The 21731-nt window shown below is 47.4% G+C and overlaps 1 protein-coding gene across 1 annotated transcript in view; it reads right to left on the minus strand.

Moving 5' to 3' along the window:
- Positions 1-2461: 2461 nt before the first annotated feature.
- LOC139229648 (5-hydroxytryptamine receptor 7-like) overlaps positions 2462-21731 on the minus strand; it is a 57220-nt gene continuing 37950 nt past the window's right edge. The window contains exon 2 of the mRNA XM_070861172.1: positions 2462-3233. Within this exon, the coding sequence (XP_070717273.1) occupies positions 2462-3233 (772 nt within the window). The remainder of the gene's footprint in view (positions 3234-21731) is intronic.

Raw genomic sequence — 21731 nt, forward strand, 5'->3', positions numbered from 1 at the left:
GTATGGCGAGAAAGCAGGAATGGGGTACTGAAGTTGCATGTTCAGCCATGAACTCATTGAATGGCGGTGCAGGCTCGAAGGGCTGAATGGCCTACTCCTGCACCTATTTTCGATCTTTCTAAGAACAGATTATCTGGTCATCATCATGCTGCTGTTTGTGAGAGCTTGCTGTGCGTAAATTGGCTGCTGCGTTTCCTATATCATAACAGTGACGACATTCCAAAAGTACTTAATTGGCTGTAAAGCACTTTGAGATGTCTGGTGGCCATGAAAGGCGCTATATAAATCCAAGTCTTACTGTTAAACCAATCAGAGTTTCTGAGGGAGACTTTCAACTTCCGGCTGCCTGTTTCTCACCTGAACAAACGGGCTGCAAGTTGCAAGTCTGGCGGAGGTCCTGGTGAACCCATTTGCCCGCCTACATCAACTGATTAGGCAGGCCTTTAAATGGGCGCCTGGCAACGAATCCCATTTCAGAGACTGGAACACATAATTCAGCCTCGCACTCCCAGTGCAGTACTGAGGGAGTGCTGCACTGTCGGAGGTGCCGTCATTCGGATGAGACATTAAACCGAATCCTCGACTGCCCTCTCAGGTGGACGTAAATGATCCCATGGTGCTCTTTTGAAGAGGAGCATGGGAGTTATCCCCGGTGTCTTGGCCAATATTTATCCATCAATCAACATCACCAATAAAACAGGTTATCTGGTCTTTATCACACTGCTGTTTGTGAGCAGTTTGGCTGCCGCCTTTCCTACATTACAACAATGAGTGCACTTCAAAAAGTACTTCATTGGCTGAGGACATGAAAGGTGATATATAAATGCAAGTTTTTCTTCTCCAATATACACCCTCAAAGCCTCTTTGATAAACTGAAATATCCCCAACGACACCTGGGAGTCCCTGGCCAGAGACTGCCCTAAGTGGAGGAAGAGCATCCGGGAGGGTGCTGAGCACCTCGAGTCTCGTCACTGAGAGCATGCAGAAAACAAGCGCAGGCAGCGGAAGAGCGTGCGGCAAACCAGACTCCCCACCCACCCTTTCCTCCAACCACTGTCTGTCCCACCTGTGACAGAGACTGTAATTCCTGTATTGGACTGTTCAGTCACCCGAGAACTTACTTTTAGAGTGGAAGCAAGTCTTCCTCGATTTCAAGGGACTGCCTATGATGATGACAGTATAAATGAGTTTCTGAACCTGTGCTCATGCAGATGCATTGTTTATTGCAATGAGTGACAGCCAAAGCTTTAGCCAGGGTCTGACAGCATGGTGTATCATAAGAACATAAGAAATAGGAGCAGGAATAGGCCATTTGGCCCCTCGAGTCTGTTCCGACATTTAATACAATCATGGCTGATCTGATCGTGGACTATCACCGCCTTAATTACATTCAATGTCCCAACCTCCACAGCTCACTGGGCAGAGAATTCCATAGATTTACAATCCTCCGAGAGAAGAAATTCCTCTGCTTCTCAGTTTTAAATGGGCGGCCGCTTATTCTGAGACTATGTCCCCGAGTTTTAGTTTCCCCTATGACTGGAAATATCCTCTCTGCATCCATCTTGTCGAGCCCCCTCATTATCTATATGTTTGTATGTATCCTTCTGGGTTATCCCGCACTTTGTGTCCAAACATCAAAAATTATCCATTGTCTTGACACAATAACGCTTGTGATTGGTAATATCAAAACAAAGGTAGAATTTTAACTTCAGTTTGTTCAATAGCAAATATTCAATGACCTCCCAGTCCAAGCCCCTAATACCTTCGAATGCAATGAATTTGTCCGTAAGGCTACTTTCTGTCTTCTGTGGTTTTGATCGCTTTTCACAAATAAATCCTGGTTTAGTATTTCAGGACATTACAAACTCCGAAAAAGTCTTCCAGCTTGGTTCAACAGCTGACTCTTCATTTTAGCCTCCTGCTTTCAGTCACTTTTCGACCTATTCTCCTCCATGATTCAGTCTCGCAATACTTTAAAAGTCCATTTAATCCAAAACTTGTTCGCTGTTTGCAATTCAGAACCTTTCCATTTTTCCTGGACAAGCTTGGCCCAGATCAATTGGCTGATCCACTTGATCTCTGGAGAAGGATTGAGATCAATCCAGAAGTTTGGATTCAGAGAGCTGTTCCCCCTTAGAGAGGTTCTGTTTGATCTTCTCATCATATGGCGTGGATGCCTCTCAGTGCAACGACATTCGCTTTTGCCATCTGTCAGTTCTATCGGCCAGCTTTTAAAAGTAAAAATAAATAAAGCGACAGCCTTCATGATGCCTGGCAGTGTTTGGGTCACTCGCAAAAAGAATCGCAGTTTCGTTTTTTGCAAATGTTTGCATCTATACAGGATCGAATGTTTTACGGAATCCCCTGACGGACTATCTGTGGTTCCGGTTCTCTTTTGAATCATTCCCCTTCCTGGTTGGTTGCTAAACTTCCGGATCTGCGGTGGTTAATAGGGCTCGGATTACAAGATGCAATCGTGTCTCTCGGTGGCTTTGAGTGCCTCGTGCATGCTGGCGGCCGACAGCCTCCTGTTGATGTTCCTGTACTTGCAACGCAGCAGGTTCCAGAAAGTAGTCCTCAGGTCCCGGTTGAAGAAGGCGTAGATGAGTGGGTTGATGAGGGAGTTGGTGTAGCCCAGCCACAGCAACGTTCTCTCCAACCTCAGCGGCATGCAGCTGCATTCGATCCCGCAGATGAAAGGACGAGCGGCGGAGAGCAGGAAGAAGGGCAGCCAGCAGAACGTGAAGGCCCCGACGATGATCCCCAGTGTCCGCGCTGCCTTTTGCTCCCTCTTAAAGATAGAAATGTTCTTGCGGTCGTGCCTGAGGAGCTTAGACAAGGTGGCGCATTCCTCTGCGGCCTTGGACCGCTTGGTGGCATGGTGGGCTCGGATGTCCTCCTCCATGTTGTAGACTCCGTCCTGCTCGTACTGCCGGGGAATACTTATGAACTTGTGCTTCTCCGCACTTATTTTAGCAGCTTTGTAGATCCTGTAATACATAATCAGCATGACAGTCATGGGGATGTAAAAGGCCACCCCTGTAGAGTAGACAGTGTAGCCAAAGTCTTGGCTGATGAGACACATCCTGTCCACCGTAACATTTTTGGCCCAACCAAACAACGGAGGTAAGGTTATGGATGCTGAAAGAAGCCAAACAGTGATCACCATTTTGGCCATCGACCTTCCATCTTGTCTCACCGGGTATGTCAGAGGACGCGTTATTCCCAAGTATCTGAAACACACAATCAGAGAAAGGCATTTATCAACTCTAATTGCTCTTTGAACATGTTAATGTAAAACAGAAGGCGCTGCGTATTTCACATCCTCACTCTAAGCTTTAGGCTTATCACTCTTGAATCGATGCCCGTATCTTTTTTTTCATGATGTAATTAAACAATGCAGTTTGATTAATATAACAGGCTCTGAGTCCCGAACTTCATTTAGCTTCTTGCCTGTACAGCATTCTGTAAGCAGGACAAAGCAGCCCGCTTGATTGGCACCCCACCCACCACCCTAAACGTTCACTCCCTCCACCACCGGCGCACCGTGCCTGCAGTGTGTACCATCTACAAGATGCACTGCAGCAACTCGCCAAGGCTTCTTCCACAACGCTTCCTAAATCAGCGACCTCTACCGCCGAGAAGGACAAGGGCAGCAGGCACATGGGAACACCATTGGCTCCAAGTTCCCCTCCAAGTCACACAGCATCCTGACTTGGAAATATATCGCCGCTGGGTCAAAATCCTGGAACTCCCTCCCTAACAGCACTGTGGGAGCACCTTGACCACAGGGACTGCAGCGGTTCAAGAAGGCGGCTCACCACCACCTTGCCAGCGACACCCACATCCCATGAATGAATAAATTCAAAAGAAGTACGGTGCCCAAGAGAATAACCACCTCCCTCACTCCAATCTGTATTCTCCATCATAAAAGTAGGCAACCAGCAACATCTGATAGCACCTTCAGGTTCTGATGAAAGCTGTAGGACAGTTTGAATCTGACACCAAATATTCCTTTTATTGCATTCAACCAAGTCCAGACACACACAAGGTCTTTGCACAGTAGGCAGTAGAGATACGGTAGCATAATGATTATGTTACTGGATTAGTAATTCAGAGGTTGTACTCACACCAACTTACCTTACACCTCCACCCATCCCTCTCTCTCTATCTACATTATCACATCCCCATCTCTCTAGCCACCCCTCACACTCACCTTCACCCTTGCCTAATCATATGAACTAACAACATATAAGGGTAGGGACTTGGGTCTTTTAGCCAATATTCACGTAAAGTTTCTGTTCCTGCGTTGTCAAACATTGAAATCTTTATTTTCAACACTTTGCCTTCTTGGACAGATTAGTGCGCAGCTTTGAAAGTGGCTTAGTGAGTTCTAGTGAATGGTGAGGCATAACGGTAATCCCCGCAATGGTAGAGTGTGAAAGGAACGGCTTGGGCATTGCAGGAATGCTTTATGGTGCTGGTGTGGGGTGGTGCCAACCTGGTGCATCATGTGGCAGCCAGGGTGTACAGCGTCAAGTGAAGTAAATCTGGCCATGGTGAGGCCATCCCTGGCCTCCCGGGCAGCAATATGGTCAGGTACTGATGCCCTGTGTCCTGGGCAGCATCAGTTGATGGCGGAGAAGGTTGGTGTTGGTGGTGGTGCTGCTGGTGCGACTAGTGATGCTGGTGTGCCTGGTGATGCTGGTGTGCCTGGTGATGTTAGTGTTGGGGCTGATCGTGGTGGGATTCTGAGGACCAAGGTGAGATTTTCTCAAGGGCACCGATGCTGCTGGAATAGATGGCAGCTGAAGTTGAGATGACAGAAGCGATCTGCCAATGGTGAGAGAGGTTGCTCCAAGGAGGTGACAAGGGATAGAGAGTTTACTCCAAATATTTCCAACCTGCATAAAGCTCAAAAGTGTCGTCCAAATCATGAAGACTCCAGCTTCTAAGATTGGAAAGTGAACAGCTGTGAAATAGCAGCGTTTATACCACTTTTGCAGCCTCGACTATTCAGAAGAATGGATACTCATTGAAGACCCGACCTATTTACCTGATGTGATCGCCGAGTGCCGTGAAAGCTGGAAAAATGGTAAGTGCATGATAAAATGCTGTTTAAGTACCTTTTAACAAGCTGTTAATGACGGTAATGGAGAAATACCACCAATGATGTCTGCGCAAGATCCTGCAAATTTCCTGAGAGGACAGACGCACCAACTTTAGCATCCTTGACCAGGACAACATCCCCAGCACTGAAGCACTGACCACACTTGATCAGCTCCGCTGGGCGGGCCACATCGTCCACATGCCAGACACGAGACTCCCAAAGCAAGCGCTCTACTCGGAACTCCTTCACGGCAAACGAGCCAAAGGTGGTCAGAGGAAACGTAACAGGGACACCCTCAACTCCCTGATAAAGCCCAACATCTCCACTGACACCTGGAAGTCCCTGGCCAAAGACCAGCTTAAGTGGAGGAAGTGCATCCGGGAGGGCGCTGAGCACATTGAGTCTTGTCGCCGAGAGCATGCTGAAATCAAAAGCATGCAGCAAACCAATCCCACCCACCCTTTCCCTCAAAGACTATCTGTCCTGCCTCTGACAGGGACTGTGGTTCTCGTATTGGACTGTTCAGCCAACTAAGGACTCACTTTTAGAGTGGAAGCAAGTCTTCCTCGATTCCGAGGGACTGCCTATGATGATGATGATGATGGTAAAATGCTGTTTAATAGCTTGTTACAAGGTACTTAATGATGTCAATTGCCTCCCCTGCCGCTTGCCGTCGGGTCTGTAAAGCGCTGACAGAACCGGCACTTGGGAGACGAGCATGGAGGCCGATCGGCAACTGGCTGTCGACCTGCTGTCAATCTTTCCCATTTTGACAGCGGATCTGCCGCCGAACCCGCCCTCACAGCGCAGGCAAAATTCCGGTCTGCGTGACTGAAATAGGAATGTTTTCCAATCTCTCGTACTAACATGCCTCAGTTTGACCGCTGCAAAAACTCACCACCCCAAAAAAAGGTTCAGAAATGGATCGCACAATTACGCAGCAGGATCAGAACTTAGACATATGAATCTCAGATGAAGAATGAAATGATGGAGCCACCAAATATTTATTCGCAGGCACCAACCATCAAATAAAATCCAAATCATCAATCTGATCTGTTTATCACAAACGTGTCATTTCTGATGAGATTATTACAATACATTTCTGTACCACATCAAAATGATATGTTTCCATATATATTTCCATTGTGCACTTGACAGAGATAAAGATACAGGTTTCACCATAACAACAACATAAAGCACCTTCAACAAAGAGAAACGCCCCAAGACACTTCACAGGAGCGACATCAAACAAGATTGTGACACCGAGCCACATAAGGAGATACGAGGAAAGACTTGGTCAAAGAGGTAGGTTTAAGAAGCAACTTACAGGAGGAAATACAGGTAGAGAGGCAGCGAGGTTTAGGGAGGGAATTCCCTAAGACCTGGGTGTCATGGTACATCAGTCATTGAAAGTTGGCATGCAGGTACAGCAGGTGGTGAAGAAGGCAAATGGTATGTTGGCCTTCATAGCTAGGGGATTTGAGTATAGGAGCAGGGAGGTCTTACTGCAGTTGTACAGGGCCTTGGTGAGGCCTCACCTGGAATATTGTGTTCAGTTTTGGTCTCCTAATCTGAGGAAGGACATTCTTGCTATTGAGGGAGTGCAGCGAAGGTTCACCAGACTGATTCCCAGGATGGCAGGACTGACATATGAGGAGAGACTGGATCGACTGGGCCTGTATTCACTGGAGTTTAGAAGGATGAAAGGGGATCTCATAGAAACATATAAAATTCTGACGGGACTGGACAAGTTAAATGCAGGTAGAATGTTTCCGATGTTGGGGAAGTCTAGAACCAGGGGACACAGTCTAAGGATAAGGGGTAAGCCATTTAGGACTGAGATGAGGAGAAACTTCGTCACTCAGAGAATTGTTAACCTGTGGAATTCCCTACCGCAGAGAGTTGTTGAAGCCAGTTCATTGGATATATTCAAGAGGGAGTTAGATATGGCCCTTACGGCTAAAGGGATCAAGGGGTATGGAGAGAAAGCAGGAAAGGGGTACTGAGGGAATGATCAGCCATTATGATCACCAATATTGAATGGTGGTGCAGGCTCGAAGGGCCGAATGGCCTACTCCTACACCTATTTTCTATGTTTTTGTTTCTAAGGTTTAGGGCCGAGACAGCTGAAGGCTAGACCACTAATGGTGGAACAATTAAAATCGGAGATGCGCAAGCGGCTAGAATTAGAGGAGTGCAGAGATCTCAGAGGTTTGTAGGACTCGAGGAGGTTACAGAGATAAGGAGGGGCGAGGTCATGGATGGATTTGTAAACAAGGATGAGGATTTTTAAATTGAGTTATGTTCAGAATAACTCCACAAGACTGTATTTTAAGTTCAAACTGTTGTGACCTTGGTCTCTTTATTCAGACTCCAGAGTGAGGAAGCAGCATGGTGAATCACCTTTTATACCTGATAGCCCAGGGTGCACAGGTGATCCTTGGATCTCCCACAGGTGTGCCCCCTAGTGGCAAGTCTTACATATTGGTGAGGTTTACATACATACATAACATCACTCCCCCACCAAAGTCTTATGTACAAGTTATTTGCAAGTTGAGGCGATCTGGCGCAGTGTGTTCCCGGGTCGATCGCCTGAGTTGAAGTCCTGGCATGGGTGAGTTGGTTGGATCATTGCTGCACGGCCGTGCGGCTGGTCTGATCGGACTGACGGGCATGGTGGGTTCATCCTCGTGGTTGATAGCGAGGTCGATTGAGTTAGTGGGTCGCTGGGGGCCAGGTCCTTTCACAGTGCTTCCTGGTTATCTGTAGTTCGCAGTTTGGTCTGGTCCAAATGCTTTTTGTGTTTGCCCATTACGTGGTTTCACAACAAACACTCCATTTTCATCACAAACACCCCATTCCTCTCTTTGGCTAATACAGTGCTAGCTGCCCACCTGGGGCCATGATCATGGTCCACATCATTTATTCTGATGTCGCGTGGAGGAGCCGTGTGATCATGGTACATTCTCTGTTGATAGCATATGAAAGGCTCAGTTCTGAGTGAGTCTGTCCGGTGACTGCGGAGCACCCGGGATAGCCGGGTCAGTAGGGAGTCTACCATGACACATATGCTGCAAGGCTTTATGATTTGGGCTACCCGCTCCGGACTATTGTCACTGACCCAAAGGTCTGGCAAGCCCAGGATGGCCGATATGGCCTTGAGACTTTCAGTAGTGGGTTGGAGGCCGTGTGGTCCTCGTGGATCCTGGGCCATGGTATGGAGGCCCCGGACCATCAACTTTGTGTAGCCTCCCTGCCTTTCTTTGCAACATTGCAGGATTGCCCCATCTGATGGGATGAGCATTTCGTCTTTGCGACTGATAAGTTGCAACATCCCGTCTAACGGTCCGCCGTTAGCAGGCGGTAACGTGGGATCCTGGCTGGTCCAGGTCCTAAACTGTTACGCTTGACCGCTCGCTTTCTATCACTTCCATAACAACAAGCAGGTATGCGGGCTGCGCCGTTTCCACCCCGGTGATGGGCAATGGAAGCCAACCGAGGGCATCAGTGCCGTTCTCAGTGCCTGGCCCGTGGCGGATCATGTTACAGTGCACAGACAGTGTTAGACATTTTCAAAACAAACCATTGATAATGGTGCCTCTGCTCTCCAAAAACTGTGAGATTTGCAGCTTCCCTGACTCAAGCAAGTATTGCGACACTCTTTGGTACGTCTTTTTTGTCCCATGAACACAGGCTACTGCCTTGGTTAGCTTATTGGATACATGTACAACCCGTTGGGGCTCGACCGCTACTTTGGCTTGCTGCACAACATGCCCGACCCCGTTGATAATACATCACTTGCAATGAATACTTTGTTAGATGCATATACAACTGGTTGGAGTTCGCCCACTACTTTGGCTTGCTGTAAGGTACCCCCGACCCCATATGATAATACATTATTGGCCGCGAAAGAGCGCTCACAGAGAGAGAGGGGATGGGTAACCAGAAGAGCAGTGGAAGGAAGGTAGTGCAGAGGTCCACTGCGGTCATCGCCTCCAAAACAGATACATCGTTTTGGGTATTGCTGGGGGGGATGACTCATCAGGGGAGGGCAGCAGCAGCCAAGTCCATGGCACCGTGGGTGGCTCTTCTGCACAGGAGGGCAGGAAAAAGAGTGGAAGAGCTAGAGTGGTCGGGAATTCGATTGTAAGGGGAATAGATAGATGTTTCTGCAGCCGCAATCGAGACTCCAGGATGTTATGTTGCCTCACTGGTACAAGGGTCAAGGATGTCTCAGAGCAGTTGCAGGACATTTTGGAGGGGGAGGGTGAATGGCCAGTTGTCGTGGTGCATATAGGTACCAACGATATAGGTAAAAAAAACGGGATGAAGTCAACAAGCTGAATTTAGGGAGCTAGGAGTTAAATTAAAAAGTAGGACCTCAAAGGTAGTAATCTCAGGATTGCTACCAGTGCCACTAGTCAGAGTAGGAATCGCAGGATAGTTCAGATGAATACGTGGCTTGAGCAGTGGTGCAGAAGGGAGGGATTCAAATTCCTGGGACATTGGAACCGGTTCTGGGGGAGGTGGGACCAGTACAAATCGGACGGTCTGCACCTGGGCAGGACCTGAACCAATTTCCTGGGGGAGTATTTTCTAGTGCTGTTGGGGAGGAGTTAAACTAATATGGCAGGGGGATGGGAACCTATGCAGGGAGACAAAGGGAAGTAGAATGGGGACAGAAGCAAAAGATAGAAAGAAGAAAAGTAAAAGAGGAGGGCAGAGAAACCCAAGGCAAAAATGAAAAAGGGCCACATTACAGCAAAATTCTAAAGGGGCAAAGTGTGTTAAAAAGACAAGCCTGAAGGCTCTGTGCCTTAGTGCGAGGAGTATTTGTAATAAGGTGGACGAATTAACTACACAGGCAGAAATTAATGAATATGATATAATTGGCATCACGGAGATATGGCTCGAGGGTGACCAAGGCTGGGAACTCAACATCCAGGGGTATTCAACATTCAGGAAGGATAGACAGAAAGGAATAGGAGGTGGGGTAGCGTTGCTGGTTAGAGAGGAAATTAACGCAATAGTAAGGAAGGACATTAGCTTGGATGATGTGGAATCTGTATGGGTGGCGCTACGGAATACCAAAGGGCAGAAAACACTAGTGGAAGTTGTGTACAGACCACCAAATAAGTAGTAGTGAGGTTGGGGCAGCATCAAACAAGAAATTAGAGATGCGTGCAATAAAGATACAGTAGTTTTCATGGGTGACTTTAATCTACATATAGATTGGGCTAACCAAACTGGTAGCAATACGGTGGAGGAGGATTTCCTGGAGTTTATTAGGGATGGTTTTCTAGAGCAATATGTCGAGCAACCAACGAGAGAGCTGGTCATCCCAGACTGGGTAATGTGTAATGAGAAAAGACTAATTAGAAATTTTGTTGGTGAGGCCCCTTGGGGAAGAGTGACCATAATATGGTAGAATTCTTTATTAAGATGGAGAGTGACACAGTTAATTCAGAGACTTAAGGAAAGGTAACTTTGATGGTATGAGATGTGAATTGGCTAGAATACACTGGCAAATGATACTTAAAGGGTTGATGGTGGATAGGCAATGGCAAACATTTAAAGATCACATGGATGAACTTCAACAATTGTAAAAAATAAAACAGGGAAGGTGGCTCAACCGTGCCTAACAAGGGAAATTAAGGAAAATGTTAAATCCAAGAAAGATGCATATAAATTGGCCAGAAAACCTGAGGACTGGGAGAAATTTAGAATTCAGCAGAGGAAGACAAAGGATTTAATTAGGAGGGGGAAAATAGAGTATGAGAGGAAGCTTGCCAGGAACATAAAAACTGACTGCAAAAAATTCTATAGATATGTGAAGAGAAAAAGATTAGTGAGGACTAATGTAGGCCCTTGCAGTCAGAATCAGGTGAATTTATAATGGGGAACAAATAAATGGCAGACCAATTGAACAAATACTTTGGTTCTGTCTTCAGGAAGGAAGACACAAATAATCTTCCAGAAATACTAGGGGACTGAGGGTCTAGTGAGGAGGAACTGAAGGAAATCCTTATTAGGCGGGGAATTGTGTTAGGGAAATTGATGGGATTGAAGGTCGATAAATCCCGGCAGCCTGAGAGTCTGCATCCCAGAGTACTTAAGGAAGTGGCCTGAGAAATAGTGGATGAATTGGTGATCATTTTCCAACAGTCTATGAACTCTGGATCAGTTCCTATAGACTGGAGGGTAGCTAATGTAACACCACTTTTTAAAAAAGGAGGGAGAGAGAAAACGGGTAATTATAGACTGGTTAGCCTGACATCAGTAGTAGGAAAAATGTTGGAATCAATTATTAAAGATGAAATAGCAGCGCATTTGGAAAGCAGTGAAATGACCGGTCTAAGTCAGCATGGATTTATGAAACGGAAATCATGCTTGACAAATCTTCTGGAATGTTTTGAGGATGTAACTAGTAGAGTGGACAAGGGAGAAACAGTGGAAGTGGTATATTTGGACTTTCAAAAGGCTTTTGCCAAGGCCCCACACAAGAGATTGGTGTGCAAAATTAAAGCACATGGTATTAGGGGTAATGTACTGACGTGGATAGAGAACTGGTTGGCAGACAGGAAGCAGAGAGTCGGGATAAATGGGTCCTTTTCAGAATGGCAGGCAGTGACTAGTAGGGTGCTGCAGGGCTCAGTGCTGGGACCCAGCTATTTACAATATATGTTAATGATTTAGATGCAGGAATTGAGTGTAATATCTCCAGGTTTGCAGATGACACTAAGCTGGGTGGCGGTGTGAGCTGTGAGGAGACGCTACTAGGCTGCAGGGTGACTTGGACAGGTTAGGTGAGTGGGAAAATGCAGTATAATGTGGATAAATGTGAGGTTATCCACTTTGGAGGAAAAACACGAAGGCAGAATATTATCTGAATGGTGGCACATTAGGAAAAGGGGAGGTGTAACGAGACCTGGTTGTCATGGTACATCAGTCATTGAAAGTTGGCATGCAGGTATAGCAGGCGGTGAAGAAGGCAAATGGTATGTTGGCCTTCATAGCAAGGGGATTTGAGTATAGGAGCAGGGAAGTCTTACTGCAGTTGTACAGGGCCTTAGTGAGGCCTCACCTGGAATATTGTGTTCAGTTTTGTTCTCCTAATCTGAGGAAGGACGTTCTTGCTATTGAGGGAGTGCAGCGAAGGTTCACCAGACTGATTCCCGGGATTGCAGGACTGACATATGAGGAGAGACTGGATCAACTGGGCCTGTATTCACTGGAGTTTAGAAGGATGAGAGGGGATCGCATAGAAACATATAAAATTCTGACGGGACTGGACAAGTTAGATACAGGAAGAATGTTCCCGATGTTGGGGAAGTCCAGGACCAGGGGACACAGTCTAAGGATAAGGGGTAAGCCATTTAGGACTGAGATGAGGAGAAACTTCTTCACTCAGAGAGTTGTTAACCTGTGGAATTCCCTAGCAGAGTTGTTGATGCCAGTTCATTGGATATATTCAAGAGGGAGTTAGATATGGCTCTTACGGCTAAAGGGTTCAAGTGATATGGAGAGAAAGCGGGAAAGGGGTACTGAGGTGAATGATCAGCCATGATCTTATTGAATGGTGCAGGCTCGAAGGGCCGAATGGCCTACTCCTGCACCTATTTTCTATGTTTCTATGTTTCTAAGCACAGTGCAAACAACTTAGTGGAATGTAATGCGTTCATGGCCTTCTCAGCGGCCGCCCCTTTACCTTTGTCCCAAGCCTAGTCATCTTCCTTGTGGGCAATACATGCCGCTGTTTCATTGCGGCAACGTCCCGTGGTCTGGACGCTCTCTAGTCCCATGGTCTGGGAGCTCTTGCGTTCCGTGGTCTGGACGCTCTCTAGTCCCATGGTCTGGGAGCTCTTGCGTTCCGTGGTCTGGACGCTTTCTAGTCCCATGGTCTGGGAGCTCTTGTGTTCCGTGGTCTGGACACACTCTCATCCATGTTCATGATGCCGTGATCTTCCTCCCCAGGGGTTTTGCCTCTGGCATCGGGAAGACGCATTCGGATCATTTCGGCCAGAGTCCCACTCTGCTTGGTCGAACTCGAGCCTTTTGCATCATCACAAAAAGGTCGTCGGCTTTGGATGGTCGTCCACTGCTCGGTCTTTACCTCCTCATGGTGGTGATGAGCGGCCTGTGCCTCAGGGATCTGCAAATGGATCTGCACTTCGATGTCTGGTTCAGCTGAAGGTGGCGGCTTGCTCAGCCTTTGAGCAAGGGAGACGTCGTTCACCGAAGAAGGTACACAGAGGTATTCCCAGAGGCGTTGCCAGTCTGGGAGCCAATGTAGGTCAGCGAGCACATGGATGAATGGAACTTGGTGAGAGAGGGGATACGGGCTGAAGAGTTTTGGATGAGTTCAAGTTTACGGAGGGTGGAAGATGGGAGTCCGGTCAGGAGAGCATTGGATTGTCATGTTTAGAGGTATAAGGTGCTTGGAATAGGGTTTCAGCAGCAGATAAACTAAAGCAATGACGGGCGATGTTATGGAGGTGGAAGGTAGACAGTCCTGGTGACTGAGCAGATATGTGGTCAGAAGCTTGGGGTCAAAGGTTGTGAACGGTCTGGTTCAGCCTCAGACAGTTGCCACGGGCTGGTTGGCTTGGGAACGGGGTTTTTGGCGGGGACCAAACACAATACCTTTGGTCTTTCCAATATTTAGTTGGGAGACATTTCTGCTCATCCAGTATTGGACGTCGGACAAACAGTCTGACAAATTAGAGACATTGAAGGGGTCGAGAGAGGTGGTAGTGAGATAAACTGTGTGTCATCAGTGTACATGTGGAACCTAATGTGTTTTTGGATGATGTCGCCGAGGGGCTTCAGCTAGATGAGAAATAAGAGAGGGTCAAGGATAGATCCTTGGGAGACTCTACAGGCAATGGGACAGGCGCAGGTGATTCTTTGGCTACAACTGGATAGGTAAGAATGAAAGCAGGCTGGACAAAGGTGGAGAAGCGTTGGAGGAGGATGGCATGGTCAACCGTGCACAAGGCCGCAGACAGCTCAAGAAGGACAAGGAGGAACTTATGAAGAAAAGTTGAGCAGGTTGGGCCTATACTCATTGGAGTTTAGAAGAATGAGAGGTGATCTTATTGAAACATATATGATGCTGAGAGGATGTTTCCACTTGTGGGGGAATCTTGAACTAGGGGACATAGTTTCAGAATAAGAGATCGCCCATTTAGAACTGAGATGAGGAAAAATTTCTTCTCTCAGAGGGTTGTAAATCTGTGGAATTCTCTGCCCCAGAGAGCTGTGGAAGCTGGGTCATTGAATATATTTGAGATGAGATTTTTTTGAACGATAAGGGAGTAAAATGTTATGGGGAGCAGGCAGGGAGGTGGAGCTGAGCCCAATATCAGATCAGCCATGATCTTATTGAATAGTGGAGAGGCTCTAGGGGCCAAATGGCCTACTCCTGCTCCTATTTCTTATGTCCTTATGTTCTTTACCACGGTCACAGACATAGGATGTCATTTATGACTTTCATAAGGCTGTTTCAGTACTGTGATAGTGGTGGAAACCTGATTGGAGGGACTCAAACATGGATTTCCGGGAAAGGTGGCCACGGATTTAGGAGACGACAGCACGTTCAAGGACTTTAGAGAGGAAAGGCAGCTCTCAATTTTCTTATATGGTCACTATTCTGATTTTGTAAAAGAGTTTTAAAATCAATTTTAGGATTAAAATCTGTACTGCACCTGTCCCGACAGTCTGGTGAGTTGAGTCACCACCCAATCTAACTCCAAACCGTGACTTCCAGAAGGTGCTTCGATTCCTATTCTTGATATTCTTGATATTCGATGATCCCCAGCTCTGGCAGCAGATGGGGAGCTAACATTGACCGCAACTGAAGTGGGTTAGGTTAAAATTACCCCCTGTGAGTCTAACTCCCAAAATACCAAGTTATGAAACTGAATTCAATTAATCTGGTGATTTGTAAGGTAATAGCAGAAATCTACTGGATTGTCAGTAACCTGGTCTGGATTGTCATTAACCTAACTGGATTGTCAGTAACCTGGTCTGGATTATCACTAACCTGGTCTGGATTGTCACTAACCTGGACTGGATTATCACTAACCAGGACTGAATTGTCACTAACCTGGACTGGATTATCACTAACCTGTCTGGATTGTCACTAACCTGGTCTGGTTGTCAGTGATCTAACTGGATTGTCACTAACCTGGTCTGGTTGTCACTAACCTTGTATGAATTATCACTAACCTGGTATGGATTGCCACTAACCTGGTCAGGATTATCAGTAACCTGGACTGGATTGTCCTAACCTGGCCTGGATTGCCACTAACCTGGTCTGGATTTCCACTAACCTAGTCTGGATTGTCAGTAACCTGGACCGGATTCACATCTGTCCCATTTCTTTCAGGATACCATCTGTGCCGGCAGTTCGATCTATTTTAAAGTTTCTCATTCTATCAAAGATGATATACTCATCTATTTTAATAATAACAATTTTCATGTCACCATCACAACTTAATGCTGTCAGTTGAGCATCAACTTCAACTTCAACTGTGCAGACTGATGCACTTGCTTAGAATCTATCCCAGCCATACACTGAGCATCCTTGTAATCTGTCCTTGGGCATTGTTCAATGGCCCACTACAGTCTGACTCTTAATGTAGCTAAAAAAATCTTTTACAATTACTAGCACATGCATCCACTGTGCTCGTTCCCACTGACCTTTCAGCTAACATAATAGAAGCCTTGGTTCTCTTTGACTGTTCATGGCTTTTGTATTTCATTTCAATCCGTAGAAACATTTTTCTTTCTGTCTTATTTGTCTTTGATGGGCTGAGTTCTGCTTCCTTTGGAACAGAGGAGGCTGAGGGGAGACCTGATTGAGGTGCATAAAATTATGAGGGGCCTGGATAGAGTGGACAGGAAGGACCTGTTTCCCTTAGCAGAGGGATCAACAACCAGGAGACATAGATTTAAAGTAACTGGGGGGCAGTTCAGAGGTGATTTGAGGGGATATTTCTTCACGCAGAGGGTGGTGGGGGTCTGGAACTCACTGCTTGAAAGAGTGGTAGAAGCAGAAACCCTCACCACATTTAAAAAGTACTTGGATGTGCACTTAAAGTGCCGTAACCTACAGGGCTACGGACCAAGAGCTGGAAAGTGGGATTAGGCTGGATAGCACTTTGTCAGCCGGCACAGACACGATGGGCCGAATGACTTCTTTCTGCACTGTAAATTTCTATGATTTGTATGTGACCATTCAGCCACCTTGACTTATTTTTGCCAAGCTCCCTTTCTTTGACCAGCATTGTGCACCTTTAAGTGAGAACTCGATGAGGAATCTCTCTGATCTGTATGCCTTAGAATAAAACCATAAAATATCAGTTCCCACATCACCCCCAACCAGCTTTTCAAGAGCACAAAACAAGCTAACAAGCATGAAGAAACTGTATACACACAAATATCTCTGTTACCACTTTTTAGATTATATTACCACATTCTAAATGATTTTAGAGTATGAGGACAGTTCCCTCAGAATGGAAGGCAGGCTGTTTAATTCACTTCTCCTTTAAACATAGTCAGAATTATACCTGTGTTACAGATTGTTGTGGATCTGTAAAGCATGCACTCCCATGTTCCGCCACCAGGGAATGCATCCCCTGAAGACCCAAGGGATCCCAGCATCCCTTGGGAGGATTGTATATAAGCCGGCCCCTCAGGCTTGTTCCTGATTCTGGAGTGTCTTAATAAAGACTGAGGTCACTGTTACTTTAACCTTCCTGTGTGCAGCCTCATCTGTGTTCGGAACACAATAACTGGCGACGAGTATACGTATCCAACGCAACGATGCAGCAAACCGTGGGCATCCTGGAGAAGTTCTCAGAGGGTGAGGACTGGGAAGCCTATGTTGAATGGCTAGACCAGTACTTTGTAGCCAACGAGCTGGACGGAAAAGGAAGCGCTGCAAAAAGGAGAGCGGTCCTCCTCACAGTCTGCGGGGCACCGACCTACAGCCTCATGAAGAATCTTTTGGCTGCGGTGAAACCCACAGATAAGTCATATGAGGAGCTGTATACACTGGTTCGGGAGCATCTTAACCTGAGGGAGAGCGTGCTGAAGGCGAGGTATCGGTTCTACACGTGCCAGCGATCTGAAGGTCAGGAAGTGGCGAGCTACGTCGCCGAGCTAAGGTGACTTGCAGGACAATGTGTGTTTGATGGTTACCTGGAGCAAATGCTCAGAGACTTTTTTGTATTGGGCATTGGTCACGAGACCATCCTACGAAAACTTTTCACTGTAGAGACACCGACCCTCAGTAAGGCGTTTATGTCCACCAGTGATAACACCAAACAAATCTCTCAGCACACAAGTGCTAGCAATGTTCATAAATTAACTGGAACTGTGTTTGCGAGCAGAAATGTACAGGGCAGAAACCACGAGTCTTCAACTGCCAGCAAGCCTCATGTGACCCATATGACTCAGAGTCCACAACAAAGGATGAATGCAAGGCAATTCACACCTTGTTGGCATTCTGGAGGCTTCCATTCAACCTATTCATGCTGCTTGAGTATGTTTGCAAGAGCTGTGGAACAATGGGGCACCTCCAACGAGCTTGTAGCCAGGCTGCAAGCTCTGCAAAACCAGCTAACCACCATTTGGCAGAGGAAGATCGGTCCATGGTGGATCAAAGCAATTTCAAGCCTCAGAGAGAGGAGGCAGATGCTGAAGTACATGGGATGCACACATTTTCAACGAAATGTCCACCTATAATGCTAAACGTAAAATTGAATGGCTTACCCGTAGCCATAGAACTGGACACTGGCGCTAGCCAATCCAACATGAGTAAAAAGATGTTTGAGAGACTGTGGTGCAACAAGGCACTCAGACCAGCCCTGAGCCCCATCCACACGAAACTGAGAACGTACACCAAAGAGCTCATCACTGTCCTGGGCAGCGCCATGGTCAAGGTCACCTACGAGGACACGGTGCACGAACTGCCACTCTGGATTGTCCCCGGCGATGGCCCCACACTGCTTGGAAGGAGCTGGCTGGGCAAAATCCGCTGGAACTGGGATGACATCCAAGCAATATCACATGTCGATGAGGCCTCATGTACCCAGGTTCTGAACAAATTTCCTTCCCTTTTTGAGCCAGGTTCTGAACAAATTTCCTTCCCTTTTTGAGCCAGGCATTGGAAACTTTTTTGGGGCGAAGGTGTGGATCCACTTGGTCTCAGAGGCAAGACCCATTCACCACAAGGCGCGAGCGGTACCTTAAATGATGAGGGAGAGAGTGGAAATCGAGCTGGACAGGCTGCAACGCGAGGGCATCATCTCCCCAGTGAAATTCAGCGAATGGGCCAGCCCGATTGTTCCAGTACTCAAAAGTGATCGCACGGTCAGGATTTGCGGCGATTAGAAAGTAACTATTAATCGTTTCTCGCTACCGAAGGCAGACGACCTATTTGCGACGCTGGCAGGAGGCAGACATTCACCAAGCTCGACCTGACTTCGGCCTACATGACGCAGGATCTGGAAGAATCTTCGAAGGGCCTCACCTACATCAACACGCACAAGGGACTGTTCATCTACAACAGATGCCCGTTTGGAATTCGGTCGGCTGCAGTGATCTCCAGAGAAACATGGAGAGCCTACTCAAGTCGGTACCACGCATGGTGGTTTTTCAGGAAGACATATTGATCACAGGTCGGGACACCGTCGAGCACCTACAAAACCTGGAGGAGGTCCTCCAGCGACTGGATCACGTAGGGCTGCAGCTGAAGAGGTCGAAATGTGAATTCATGGCAACAGAAGTGGAGTTTTTGGGGAGAAAGATCACGGCGGAGGGCATTCGGCCCACAGACACCAAGACAGAGGCTATCAGGTATGTGCCCAGGCCACAGAACATCACGGAGTGGTCGTTCCTCAACAATTTTGGTAACTTCCTACCGGGGTTAAGCACCCTCTTAGAGCCCCTACATGTGTTATTGTGCAAAGGTGAGAACTGGGTATGGGGGAAAAAAACAAGTAATTGCTTTTGAGAAAGCCAGAAACATTTTATGCTCCAACAAGCTGCTTGTATTGTATAACCCTTGTAAACAACTTGTGCTAGCATGTGATGCATCGTTGTATGGAGTCGGGTGTGTATTATAACAAGCAAACATTGCGGGGAAGTTGCAATCTGTCACCTATGCCTCCAAGAACTTATCTAAGGCCGAGAGGACCTACAGCATGATTGATAAAGAAGCATTAGCATGTGTGTTCGGGATAAAGAAAATGCCTCAAATTTGAGCTGGAAACCGATCACAAGCCCCTCATATCCCTGTTCGCTGAAAACAAGGGGATAAATACTAATGCCTCAGCCCGCATACAAAGGTGGGCACTCGCGCTATCAGCGTATAACTATACCATCTGCCACAGGCCAGGCACCGAGAACTGCGGATGCTCTCAGTCGGCTACCATTGCCCACCACGGGGGTGGAAATGGCGCAGCCTGCAAACTTGTTGATGGTGGCACAGCCCGCAGACGTGTTGATGGTCATGGAAACGTTTGAAAATGATAAATCACCTGTCACGGTCACGACCAGCCAAGATCCTCTGCTATCCCGAGTAAAAAACTGTGTACTGCATGGGAGCTGGACCAGCATCCCTGTTGAAATGCAAGAGCTAATCAAGCCGTTCCAGCGGCGAAAGGATGAACAGTCCATTCAGGCAGACTGCCTGTTCTGGGGTAACCATGTAGTACTACCAAAAAAGGGCAGGGAGACGTTCATCTCTGATCTCCACAGCACACACCCGGGTATAGTAATGATGAAAGCAATCGCCTGCTCCCACGTGTGGTGGCCCGGTATCAACTCTGACTTAGAGAACTGTGTATGGCAATGCAGCGTGGGTGCTCAATTGAGCAACGTGCCCAGGGAGGCACCACTAAGTTTGTGGTCCTGGCCCTCCAGACCATGGTCGAGGATCCATGTCGACTATGTGGGCCCGTTTCTCGGTAAAACGTTCCTGGTGGTGGTGGATGCTTTTTCAAAATGGATTGAATGTGAAATAATGTCGGGAAGCACCGCCACCATTGAAAGCCTGAGGGCCATGTTTACCACCCACGGCCTGCCTGACATATTGGTCAGTGACAACGGGCCATGTTTCACCAGTGCCGAATTTAAAGAATTCATGACCCGCAATGGGATCAAACATGTCACCTCGGCCCCGTTTAAACCAGCCTCCAATGGGCAGGCAGAACGGGCAGTACAAACAATCAAACAGAGCCTTAAACGAGTCACAGAAGGCTCACTCTAAACTCGCCTGTCCCGAGTACTGCTCAGCTACCGCACGAGACCCCACTCGCTCACAGGGGTGCCCACGGCTGAGCTACTCATAAAAAGAACACTTAAAACCAGACTCTCGCTAGTTCACCCCAACCTGCATGATCAGGTAGAGAGCAGGCGGCAGCAACAAAATGTAAACGATGGTCGTGCCACTGTGTCACGGGAAATTGATCTGAATGATCCTGTGCATGTGCTAAACTATGGACATGGTCCCAAGTGGATCACTAAAGCTAAAGAAGGGAGTAGGGTAATAGCTAAAGAAGGGAGTAGGGTGTTTGTAGTCAAACTAGACAATGGACAAATTTGCAGAAAGCACCTGGACCAAATGAGGCTGCGGTTCAGAGACTACCCTGAACAACCTACAGCAGACACCATCTTTTTCGAGCCCACAACACACACCCAAAGGATCAACGACACCACTCCGGACCAGGAAATCAAACCCATCACACCTAACAGCCCAACAAGGCCAGGCTCACCCAGCAGCCCTGGAGGGCCAACAACACGCGAGCCCAGCGAGAGCACAGCCAACACACCAGAACAGACATTTGTACCGAGGTGGTCCACCAGGGAAAGAAAGGCTCCCAACTGCCTCACGTTGTAAATAGTTTTCACTTTGACTTTGGAAGGGGGCGAGTGATATTGTGTATCTGTAAAGCATGCACTCCCATGTTCCGCCACCAGGGAGCTCATCCCCTGAAGTCCTCAGGGATCCCAGCATCCCTTGGGAGCACTGTATATAAGCCGGCCCCTAAGGCCTGTTCCTCACTCTGGAGTGTCCCTTAATAAAGGCTGAGGTCACTGTTACTTTAACCTCCCTGTGTGCAGCCTCATCTGTGTTAGGAACACAATACAGAGTTACCCCTATCTCTGTAATCTCCTCCAGCCCCAAAACCGCCTGAGATGTCTGCGCTTGGATAGGTTAGGTGAGTGGGCAAATGCATGGCAGATGAAGTATAATGTGGATAAATGTGAGGTTATCCACTTTGGTGGTAAAAACAGAGAGACAGACTATTATCTGAATGGTGACAGATTAGGAAAAGGGGAGGTGCAACGAGACCTGGGTGTCATGGTACATCAGTCATTGAAGGTTGGCATGCGGGTACAGCAGGCGGTTAAGAAAGCAAATGGCATGTTGGCCTTCTTAGCGAGCGGATTTGAGTACAGGGGCAGGGAGGTGTTGCTACAGTTGTACAGGGCCTTGGTGAGGCCACACCTGGAGTATTGTGTACAGTTTTGGTCTCCTCACCTGAGGAAGGACATTCTTGCTATTGAGGGAGTGCAGCGAAGGTTCACCAGACGGATTCCCGGGATG

This window comes from Pristiophorus japonicus, chromosome 2, assembly GCF_044704955.1.
Source record: "Pristiophorus japonicus isolate sPriJap1 chromosome 2, sPriJap1.hap1, whole genome shotgun sequence".
Taxonomy (NCBI): domain Eukaryota; kingdom Metazoa; phylum Chordata; class Chondrichthyes; family Pristiophoridae; genus Pristiophorus; species Pristiophorus japonicus.